Source organism: Lynx canadensis, chromosome D1 (genome assembly GCF_007474595.2).
Source record: "Lynx canadensis isolate LIC74 chromosome D1, mLynCan4.pri.v2, whole genome shotgun sequence".
In the NCBI taxonomy this organism is placed as follows: Eukaryota; Metazoa; Chordata; class Mammalia; order Carnivora; family Felidae; genus Lynx; species Lynx canadensis.
In genome coordinates this window covers 88,670,066-88,682,125 of record NC_044312.2, presented here as the reverse complement: position 1 = coordinate 88,682,125, position 12,060 = coordinate 88,670,066, and the positions used below count along the sequence as shown (strand labels likewise).

Here is a 12,060-nt window from a genome sequence, read left to right as displayed (position 1 = left end):
ATGGGTTTTTCTATAGTGCACCTTGTATGAGACAAAAATAAAGAATTTTGACAGGCTGGGTAGTAAGAAATGTGGCCTATGTTCCTCGTCCTTGTGGGTGGCAAAGAGAGAATTAACCCCCAGAGGATTCAATCCAAAGCCGATGAGCTTTGGATTGGAACCCACAGTAAACCGTGGGGCTTACCTTTTGCAGGTCTTGCCACACCTTCGGGAAAACAACTAAGAACAAACTAGCAAGCTCCTTAAACAAGCTAGAGGAAAATGAGGAGTCACTTGTCAAGACAAGAGCAAGTCTGTTCTCGCAGTTGCTCTGCTTTCTCCTAAAACAACTAACTATTCAAGCACCCCAATTATTTCACAGCAAGTGTCAAAATAGTCCACTGAGTTTTCCTCCATGTGTTCCTTCTTAGAAAGGTCCAAAGCATCGGAAATTGACCATGCCTTGCCCCCAGGGCTCAGGACCTGGTGGACACTTAGGTGTTGCCGAGGCTTTGAAGGAGAAAAAACATCTTCGTCCCAATGAGACTGCCCAGGTGGTGGGATCAGGGAAGGCCCTTCTTGCCCCCCACCCCCCACCCTTTCCATGGTTTCCACTTTCATGGCCTTGTTCTGCCTGGTGATGTTTTGGTGCATAAACAGCCAATGTGTAGATGCTTAATTGGGTGGATTTTTGGTCACATGCCCAGAGTAAAGTTGATGATCTCTGCCAGGGTCAGGAAGGAATTTTCCTCCTCTGGCAAACTGGCCAAGCCTGGGTGGTTTGCTCCTTCCTCTCTCTCTGGAAGGCTGAGCAGAGGTGCCTGTTTGCTCAGGGCATGGGCACCACACCTGTGATTGCTGCCTCTGAATCCTGTGGGGGCAGGAAGCCCACAGGACTGTCCCTCTGACTGTGCGGACCGTCCCTGTGCATATTTGGTGAGTGAGCCGGCTCTCAGAAGGGTTAGAAAGCCAGTAGAGGCATCAAGGATCTGAGCTTCCCTGCTATCACTGTCTCATTCCAAAAGGTACCTGTGGCCAGCCTTTCTCGTGCATGGAAGGGAACCCACCTGATTCCCTCCCCTTGTGCGGATTGTGCTTGAGCCTTTCCTACTTACTAGGCAGCTACAAAGGTAGTCGTGGGGGAAACTGATTCCAAAAGCTGTGGGTGTGTTGATGGGCAGTGAGTGAGGGTCCAAAGAGCTTAAGGGATCTGGCTAGCCCAGGCAAAGAATATCTAGAGCCCACTGCTAAAAGTAGCGGACATAGGAGGGAAGGGAGAATAGGAAACTGGGGGAACTTGGCAGAGCTGAAAGTTTAATCTCCATTTGTATTGGTTGGATTTTACTCCAACTTAGCGAGCTTGCTTGACCACGGTATCCAGTATCACCAACATGTATGGGTACGTGTGTGTGGGCACATGTCTGGATGTGAAGGTCCATTCAGGTGGGTGCCTGGAGAAAATCATGGGGCCAGGGCACATCTCAGAGCCCCCCTCATCGGTGGGTTCATTTAGTGAATGAAGAATGGAGACACAAGAGGCAGAATCATGGCCCCCAGGCCCGTGTTCTTTCCATGATGACAAACCAGCCAGCACCTCAAAAAACAAAACTGTGTGGCTAGAACAGGAGGCCCAGGACCCTCCTTGGATCTCCCCTCTTGTCCTGTGGCTGACTCCAGGTCTAACCCAGGGCTCCTCAACCATGTTTTCATTGTCGTCCCCACTAAGGAGGCTTTATAGATAATGTTTTCATAGTCATTACTACTGCATTACCACCCCCCCATAGATACCGTTTATGTTTATGTGTATCATTTATGTACCGTGGCCCTTCAGAGGACCATGAGACATAATAATGTCTAAGATTTATTTTGACCCCCAAGAACCAATGTTTCCCCTCGGGGGTCAAGGTCACCCCCATTGGGAACACACGGTCAAACTTCAAGCCTGGGCCTACCTATTGCTGGAACTCAATGTACTGGTTGAGAAATGGGGCTTCAAATAGCGGTTCTTTTCCCCCCTACCCTCACCCTGTTCCACCTATGTGAAAGAAATCTTAAGAGCTAAAATGTTCAACTATTGCAAGGACTTTCGAGGGCCTAGGAAGCTAGGCCACTGGGTACCAACTAGTCATTATTCCTGAACTCTCACGCCTTAGCGTATGCTGACCAAGTAGCCAGAGTCTTTTGTGGAAAGACCAGGGTTAATGATACCCCCTCCTACTGTAAGAGCAAAAAAATAGAAAATTTTTTTTAAATTTGACACTTTTATAAAAAAAAAACATTTTTCCAAGAAGCAAGAAATAATTACAGAAAAAAAAAATAGCCCGTGGTACACCTGAGAGCCCTTTAAGAAAACTTAATGGATATAATTTGTCATAGAAGGGATTACCAAAGGGAATCAGATCTGATGCTGCGTACAGCAGTAGAGAAATTTCAGGGCAAGTAAGTAGGTTGGTATTAAATGGAAAAGAAACCCTCAAAGGGGTAAATATCCTACTGATGTAAAATATTCCTGATTTTTTATGATCAAATTCAATTTACCAAATGACTTTTGAGGTGTAAGTGAAGAAGTGCTCACTCCTGCTGTTGTGGTTTTTAATCTGGAAAATTTCTAATTGATGGGGAAGACCTGGGACAGTTTTCTATTTTCTTCCATATAAAGGACACCTCTCCTTTCTCCAAACCTCCCCGTGAAGGTCATGTCAAAGGTCCGCCATCCTCTTCCTCGGTTTTCTGAGACTTTACCTTCAGCCGTCACTTAGGGGAGCTTTTCTGAGGTGGCATCCAGAATGCAGAAGGGGCTTTGGGCTCCAGCGGCCCTTAGCTCCCTCATAGCTCCCGCCCCCATCCCGTTTCATCCTACCCCCAGCTCAGGATATAAAAGCAGCCAATCCGTGGGAAAATCAGAGTCCAAACTCAGGCAGCCTTGACCTCTGTTTGCTACGGCTCCCAGGGGGAGATCCATGAGCATGATAACCCACCAAGCAGATTAACCCTTTCTGGGCATCAGAAAAGAGGCTTCCCAGTGAGGTCTGGTGATTCTCTAATAATGGCCCATAAAGGGTGCCAGAGCGTGAGAATTTGTACTCGGCTATTTCTCTGTTCTCTGTTAATATCCAAATGTTCGTGCACATTTGATGACGATAATGACGGTAGATCTTCAAGAACCCCCAAAGAATCGGCCTTTGATTCTGGAATCACACAATCCCTGCCCTTCTTAGTATTGAGGTCCATTTGATAGGTAAGTGTGTTAGGGGTGTGTCTATAGGCAGATGTGACTGTGAGTGTTTCTAGAAAAGAAAGCAGATGGGCCAAAATTCGGAAACCTTAAGCACTCTCTACAACACAATGTTGACACCCATTGACCTTGAACAAGATACACAGTCCCTGGGCCTTAATTGTCTCAACTGTACAATGATGGGGTAAAAGGAAAGATTGGACTAATTCCGGACTTTTCAACATGTGGCATTCACACCACTTACGAGAGCTAGATCTGATCAGAGGTAGGAAAATTTTACTTAAAGGGCCAGGTAGTTAGTATTTTAGGATATACAGGCCAAAAGGCAAAATCAATTGTATTAGGTAGGTACTTATATAACCATTTACTATGTAACTATTTACAACTGTAAAATCATTTTTAGCTGTGGACCATTCAAAAATAGGTGGTGGCCTGGAATGGGCCTTTAAGTTGTAGTTCGCTAACCTCTGATTTAGGTGTTGCATGGGCCAACAGTTTTTATTTAAATGTCTTTGTTTTTATGCATGTTAAAAGGATACCGACTTTCCACTTATCATGGCGATACCAAGTTTTCCTTTTAAATAAGCTTATTTAAAAGGAAATAAACAAACCTATAAGTAAACAAAAAAGGAGTTGATTTTTTTAACGGATTAGGTAAATTATCGGGATGGTAGGCAAATGACTAAAGTTTGTGAAACACGGGGCTAGATGGTTAATAAGCTCCTGGCCATCTGAAAATTCTATACGCTCAATGTCCCAAGACCTGGCATCCAGTCTTTGTTCTGACGCTTACCTACCTACCAGCTGTGTGATCTTGAGCTGCTGGGTCCCCTTTGCAAAGTGGGAACAGAAGCACCCTACCTCGTCAACATTATTGTGATAATCAGAAAAGAGAAGTCAGGCAAACAGATTTTTCTAACCCACCAAAAATGAATTCTTTTTTTTTTTCCCTAAAATGTGGGAATATGGGAAGCAGCAAACTTGAAAGATGAGACCAGCATGGGCAAGAATGCACACGAGTGAGGGCCCCCAGCCCATTCCCCCTTTCCAGCCTTGACCAGACGCCTTCTCCCAAATCTCCCTCCTCGCCAGTGTGGGCAGGAAGTACAGCCCTGTGATTAGGACCATGACTTCTTAAATGGGCAAACCCAAATTCCACCACCTGCCAAACAGGTGGTTTGGGGTATGTTACCTGAAATCTTAGAGCATCCGTCTGCATCACTCACACAGAACCACTACCAGAATCTGAATCTGTCTCAGAGTGTTTGTCCCAAGGAGACGCTGAATAATGAATATAAAGTAGTAAAATGCTCAGCACAGAGCCCAACAGGTAGTAAGTGTATGTTCCGATTACCACAGGTCCTCACTCCCTTAACCAAAACCCCGAGACTAGATGTGCTGCAGAGTTCAGAATCCTTCAGGTATTAGGAAGGTTTTCCAGTATATATACTGCAGAATACAGAATATTCCTTCTAGGAATCATAGGAACCATGTGTGTTGTATGTATCATATGAATATTCATCAAGTAGAATAAGTAAAACTATAACTATAGTTATATGTGTTTATACACGTATAATATGTCACTTATATACATATACATGTATACATATATTTAGTAGAAGTTTTCTATGCCTGTATACAGACGTATGGATATAATATATACATAGCCGTACATAAAACTGTTTAACATTAATGTAGAACTGTTTGGCAGGGGGGTAGCTTTTCTGCTGGAAAATAAGTTTGCACCAAACACACACATGTACTTTCAATTTCGGAGCTTTTGGATTTCAGGATTGTAGGTAAGGGTTTGCGGGTATATTACATATAGCAATTCTTGCCCAACTTTCAAAAGCAGATCGTTACACAGTATAAGCCAGAGTTCAGGGGTCAGATGTGAGCCGGTAGGAAAAGTAAAGAAAAAAGCAGTATTACATCACAAGAGTCTCTATCTTAAAACCCGAGCTTTGCCACTTACTGGCCATGTTACGTGGGCAACTGTTTTTCAACCCCTCTGCCTATGTTTTCTCATATACACACTGGGGATAGATGTACAAACCTCACGGGATGTGGCAAGGACTGAATAACGTCATTGTGGCGAGCACTTAGAGGGGTGCCTGGTTCCTAGGAGGCCACATGTTTGTTATTAAAAACCAAGCGTGGGGCAACCTGGGTGGCTCAGTCAGTTAAGTGTCCGACTTCAGCTCAGGTCATGATCTCACAGTTCATGGGTTCGAGCCCTGTGTCGGGCTCTGTGCTGACAGCTCGGAGCCTGGAGCCTGCTTCGGATTCAGTCTCCCACTCTCTCTGCCCCTCCTCCATTTGCATTCTCTCTCTCTCTCTCTCTCTCTCTCTCTCTCTCTCTCAAAAATAAATAAGCACAAAGAAAATTTTTTTAAAAATTAAAAAAACAAGTGTGCCCAGCTGGGGGCTCCTGCAGCGTGGCCCTTGTCTGCCTCCTCACAGTCCTCTCCTGCCGTTGCAGGGTGATGTTGGACTCAGTGACACACAGTACCTTCCTGCCCAACACGTCCTTCTGCGACCCCCTGATGTCGTGGACTGATCTGTTCAGCAATGAAGAGTATTATCCCGCCTTTGAGCATCAGACAGGTGCGTACATCCAGAGAAGCCCATCTGAGCTGGGAGAACTGGGGCAGGAGGTGGTGCTGGCCTCCAGGAGGCGGCAAGGCCATGCTGGGGGCCTGAAAATGCCAGCGCTCACCAGTGTGCAGGGCAGAGGACTGGAGGAGGTCTGGGCGACAGGAAGGACAGCTTCTGCAGAGAGGAAAGCACTGGAATCTTCACCCAAACTCCTCCCAGCTCTGTGGCCTTGGGGGCTCCACTAACTTCTTCAAGCCTCATTTTTGCTAGCAGATGATAATGCCAATTTCTTGGAGTTATTATATTTAAACAATGTAGTGGAAAGAAACTCTTAGCCCGGAGCCTAGTAGACTGTTATTGCTTGTTCATTATGGTTTTAGCTAACATTTGCTGAGTACTAGCATTGTTTCAGGCCCTGCACCAAGCACCCACCCCATCCTTATAGAAGACCTAAGAGAAACAAACAATTATGATTTCCATTTTATGGATGAAGAAACTGAGGCACAGAGAGGTTAAGTGAGTTGTACGAGGTCTTACGGTTGGTTAAGCTTCACACGAGTTGACTTGAGCACCTGTTCCCTTAACGCTCCTACATGGTCATCTTACAAATGATATTACCGTGTGGTTATTGATATTAATATTGCTGGCTTTCTCTGAGCTTCTATTTCTTTATCCCTAAAGATGATGAGAAACTCTCTGAGGATTAAAGGAGCCAAACTGCGTAAAATATGTAGCTTTGCACAAAGCAAATGTTCAGTAAACACGAATCCCTGCACTGACCCCCAGGCCTCCCTTCCCCCCGCCTCATCCTCTCTTGGCTGGTCTTCTCCACCTAAAAAGGAAGCATGGGGCCTTATGCAAATCTGCCAAAGGGAAGCCAGCTGAGCTTTGCCCCAGAATCTTTCTGAGGGCCTCTGTCCCCAGGTGCTCGGGTGACTGCACATCACAGCAAACCTGGCAGACGGCTATCTCGGCAGGTGCACACCCCGAGGCTGGTGATGCGAGTCCTAATCAAGCTGTCAGTCCTCGAGGGGCCTTAACCCTGTGCATCCCAGCTTGGCGTGGTCCACACTCAGGGGCAGGAAGCAGGTGGGTCCATCAGAGGCCACGCCTCTGAGGATTCTGCAAAATGTCCCCCACTGGAAGGAAGCCCCTGCCTCCAGGCCGGGGGCCAGGGCCACACAGACAGACTTGAGGCACTCACCTCCATAATCCAGTCCTGCACGGGCTCCCAACACCAACCCATGCATACACGCATGCACATGATGTCTCTCACTCTATCTGAAGGGTCCTGAGTCAGCCAGATACATATTGCAATTCTCCTTAAGGCCTAGAAGCACCTCGTTTCCTGAATTTGAAGGAAGAAAGTGAAGGCTTACCTGTCCGCCTCATCTCCCCATATGCCCCACGATGGAAGGACCCAGAGAGAAGGTCCTTCCCTCCACCCATGCATCACCCAGACCTGCATTCCTGGGAGCCCCCTCTCCCTGCCTTCTCTGCCAGGTGGCAGCTGGGTGGCGGCGGAGGAGATGACCTCAGCTGCCTGCCCCGGGGAAGTGTTGCAGGCATTGGAACAGTTTCTGGGGTCATCAAGAGCTCGGGCTTTGGAGCCAGGCATCCTAACTGTGAAGTCTGGCTTTGATATTTAATGACTGTGCCGTCATAATTTCTCGTGCCTCAGTCTTCTCATCTGTAAGGTGGAGATAGCTATAACTCCTACCTCGTAGAATTGTTGCGAGGGTGACTTGTTAATATATGTGAAGTGTTTGGGACACAGTCAGGCACAGGATAAGCATACACATGCATTTAAAAATGAAGGACTGGCAGGGCGCCTGGGTGGCTCAGTCGGTTGAGCGGCAGACTTCCGCTCAGGTCATGATCTCGTGGTCTGTGAGTTCGAGCCCCGTGTCGGGCTCTGTGCTGACAGCTCGGAGCCTGGAGCCTGTTTTGGATTCTGTGTCTCCCTCTCTCTGACCCTCTCCCGTTCATGCTCTGTCTCTCTCTGTCTCAAAAATAAATAAACATTAAAAAAAATTTTTTTAAATTAAAAATGAAGGACTGGGGCGCCTGGGCGGCCCAATCATTTAAGCACCCAACTCTTGATTTCGGCTCAGGTCATGATCCCAGGGTCGTGAGATCAAGCCCCACATTGGGCTCAGCACTCAGCGTGGAGCTTGCTTGGGATTCTCTCTTCCTCTCTCTCTCCCCTCCCCCACTCAAGCTCTCTCTTCCTAAAAAATAAATAAATGAAAACAAAGGACTACTTTCAGTTTGGGAAGATGAGAAAGTGGTGTTTTCACCACAGGCAGTGGTGATGCACAATAATGTGAATGTACTTAATGCCACTCTATCTACACTTGAAAAGGGTTAAAATGGTAAATTTTAGGTCTATTTTACCACAGTAAAAACAAAACAAAACAAAACAAAACTGAAGGGTTAACAGAAGTAATCACTAATAAGATTGCCGATGGGGCTGAAATCCAACAGTCGTACATAAAAAGACTGAGGCCCCTGCATTTCCATCAGTGTAACAAGGGGATGGACCAAGTCTTTGCTAGAACCCTTTCCAGAAGCTTCTCTGATTCCTGCACCACAGATGCAGCCTTCTTCTCCCACCACCCGTTGAGAAAATATAAAGTCCCACCAAAGCATGCGGCCAGTGAAGACAAGATATCCTCCAGGAGTGACCGAGCACCCAAATACTCCCGGCTTTGGAGTTGCCACCTGCCCGCCCTGGATTCCAGAAGTTGCTGAATGTCTCTGACCTCCCAAAGGTGGTCAGAGAAGCTGGATGTGAAAGGGTAGCAGAGCACTTCCCCAGGCACTGCGTGGGCCCTGGAGGCCCTGGCTCTCCCACCGGTGGGAGGAGTGACCAGCAGGGCCTCTCTCTGTCCTTTCTCACCCAGAGAGGTGACGCGTCCGTCTGAGTGTCTGCAGCCCTCTCTGAGAAGGATGCAGCACGGTCACCTCTGGACACGACCCTGCAAACTTCCTGTACTCTGTGGCCAGTGAGACCTCTCTGCAGCCTCCATCTTGAATTCGCAGTTGTCCCAATGGCAGCTCCCTGTTCGAGTCTGGCTGACGCTCTCACTGACCACCAGCACCGTGACCTTGGCAGGTTTTTTTTCTAACATCTCTGGGATATGCCTTCCCAGCTGGAACGGCCTTTGCCTCTTAGGGTTGGCAGGACGGATAGTCCACATAGAAAGCGTTTCGTCAAACGCCAGGCACTTGGGAGGTGCTCACCGTTGCCAGGAACACCTCACGGTCCTGCTCCTCTCTTCAGTTTCCGCAGTGAACAAAAGCAACAAAGGTCTCCTTCTCATCCGTTCCGATTCAGAGTTTGACAGCTTCGATACTTGGAGACCAAAGGGAAAAAAAAAAAGGAGAAAGAAAGGGTGTGCCCGCCGGACGAACGATGTCTACAAGAGGGCAGAGAGGAATAATCAGCTCGGTCAGGAAAACCAGCTGTTTTCACAACCTTTTCAAATGGCTTTAGCAGACAGCAGCTGAATTTGTGCCCTCCCCGCGCTAACCACAAAGGGTCTGACCTGCTCTTCGGAGCGCGCCTTCTGTGTGGGGAGTGGATGGTCACAGATTGCAACATACCCTAGGGTTTCATTCACTCGCCCTGGCGTTCCCTCCTGCCCCCTTAAACTAAAGGACTGCAAATACTGGACAATTTTATGCAAGCGTGGCAGGCGTGCTGCATATATTTCACAAGCATACGAGACTTCGTGAAAGATTTCCCCGCTCAAGCGCTGACAAGCCACGGAGTATCCTGGCCCCGCGCTGAGCTTCTGGCACTCCATCCTGAACCTCCCCACACGCCACCCTCCCGCCGTTTGGCGGGGTCGCCACACCACCAGGCGGTACCCCCTCTGCTCTGGATTCTGGTTTATACTTTGTCGGCAGCAGCGGTTTCTAGATCGGGGCGGTTCTGGGGGTTCCTGAGAGGTCCCTCGGGGACCTCAGGTGACAGTTGAGAAGGCCAGGCTCTGGCTCCCCCTCCCATCCCCACCGCACGTTAAAGACAGTACAGCACGGTGGTCGCTAAGCCTCAGGTGTAGACGCGGAAGTACACGTACCCGACCTACTGCTGGCTCCGCTGCCTACTCACTATGTGACCTGACAGAGGGATTTCACCTCTCTGTGCCTTACTTTCTTGGTTTGCTTTGTAAAATGGGCGATGTGATCTAGGACCTGGTGGCACAGTGTGGACGATACCACGGGCACAAAGAGTCCCGTATGCTAACTGGTACATCCTAACACTCGTGTGTCAAACTATTGTTACACCGGGGCAAATTTTATTTACATTTTTTTGATGTTCTTACTTATTTTTGACACAGAGAGAGGAGGAGCTGGGGAGGGGCGGGGAAAGATGGAGACAGAAACTGAGGCAGGCACTGTGCTGACCGCAGAGATCGCGACGCGGGGCTCAAACTCGTGAGCCATGAGATTATGACCTGAGCCGAAGTTGGATGCTGAGCTGACTTAGCTACCCAGGCGCCCCTGGGAAATTTTATTTAAAGAAAGAACTTTATCTGAAAAGGTGCAAAACCTTTTGGGTATTAATACCCAGAAGATCAGGGAGAGAGGCATGTGGGTCCCATGTCGGCTTTTCTAAGCAAGATTCATGTGCTGGGTATAGAAGTCTGAGAGCGCACGCAAAATAGAGTCTAAGAATTTCTACGTCAAAACCAGATAAATAAACAAAATCCACTGAAAAGTGGGAGATGAGCCCATGGCAGTGATCACAACCCCACGAGCACCCCCTAGAGACAGACCTCAGCACTCACCACCGCTACCCCATCTGGCACACACCTGAGCCTCCTGGGCAGCTGTGGCCTCAGGACCACTCAGGGCTTGCTGCTCCCTGTCCCTTCCTAGCCCCACATGCCCCAGGCCACAGCCCTTTTTTGATAGCCACCAGCCCTTCCAGTGTTTTTCCCATCCAGTTTCTTATGCTGCTCTGGGCTTCCCTCCCATTCCACCATCTCATGGTCTAAATCATTCCACAGCCTTGGAAGGAATGCTAAGAAGGGCTCTTGGATGGAGTTAGACCATCTCTGGGAGGAAACCTGGAAACAATTTATCATTTCAGGCTTCCCCCCCTCATAAAGTCCTTCCTTTCGGTGACAAAGCCACAATTGATGGTGCCCCCGTGCTACCCAGTCCACTCACCGGCTCTCTTCAGTGCAGCCCCAGGCAAAAAACTTTCCCAACTCCCTATGCTAATAAATCATGCTAATTATGGTCCAGGCTGTCTAACTCGGGCCTCCTCTGACCCAGACTGTCTGCCTCCCCACGCCGAGCCCTGGGCTTGCTTTGTTCTGCTTCTCCTCACCTAGACTGAAGCTCTGGTAAGGAAGACCTCATTTCCCTGAGAACAAACACAGTCCCAAAATAGTAACAAATTACAGGTGACTTCCATTGAAGGCTTACTGCTGTCCAGATAACTGGGCTAAGTTCTTTACAGGCATTTCTTTTCCTTTTCACAGCAAACCTTCTAAGAGGTAGGCACTATTATTATTCTTGTTTTACAGAAGGAAGCTGGGGTCCAGAGAGGTTAGGAAGTTAGGATTGCACAGCTAATATGCTGAAGAGTCAGGACTGCAAATCAGGAAGGTCCATGCCGCAGCTCAAACTCAGCTAATCCACACAAATCCCTTCCAGGTCTTTTTCTTCAGGTCCCTTCCACATCAGGTTAGTTGACGGGACAGTTAGAATGGAGGATGGGAACAAGGGTCTGATTGAACCTTCACAAACCTTCTCACCGATGTTCCCCGATCAGCAGAGGAGAAAGACCAAGTTCTCCTACAAAGGGTCTGGGAACATAACTCAAAGCTCGAAGTTCAAACTATGTTTACAGTCTGCAGATTTCACATTGTGTTGCATAGCAAAGAAAAGTCAAAATCTCCCCCCACCTAGATTTTTGCTTTAAGTGAGGCTCCAAAATAATGAATAGTGTTGGCTCCAGAATTTCTATGTAGGAAGGGCTTGGGGGCAGCAATTCATGTGGAAGAGATGGCAAAGGGACTCACCTAGATTTTTTTTTTTTTAAGAGCACTTGGCATAAGATTGAGAAGACAGCAGGTGTCTGTAACAAAGAATGGAAGTAGTGGATTAATGGACCCACTCTCTGGCATTACCATCAGAGATGCCCAGACATTAATCATGTGGGTCCCCTTACCCTTGGCACCCTCTGTGGGGATTTAGCCCCTGCCCCTCCACCCCAGTGGGGAAGC

General features: G+C 48.0%; 1 protein-coding gene across 1 annotated transcript in view; it reads left to right on the top strand.

Annotated features, from left to right (window-relative positions):
* The first annotated feature begins 764 nt into the window (after window positions 1-764).
* ELF5 (E74 like ETS transcription factor 5) overlaps window positions 765-12,060 on the top strand; it is a 30,405-nt gene continuing 19,109 nt past the window's right edge. Inside the window, exons 1-2 of the mRNA XM_030333517.2 lie at window positions 765-915; window positions 5,697-5,821. Coding sequence (XP_030189377.1) covers window positions 5,701-5,821 — 121 coding nt within the window. The 5' untranslated portion in view covers window positions 765-915; window positions 5,697-5,700. The remainder of the gene's footprint in view (window positions 916-5,696; window positions 5,822-12,060) is intronic.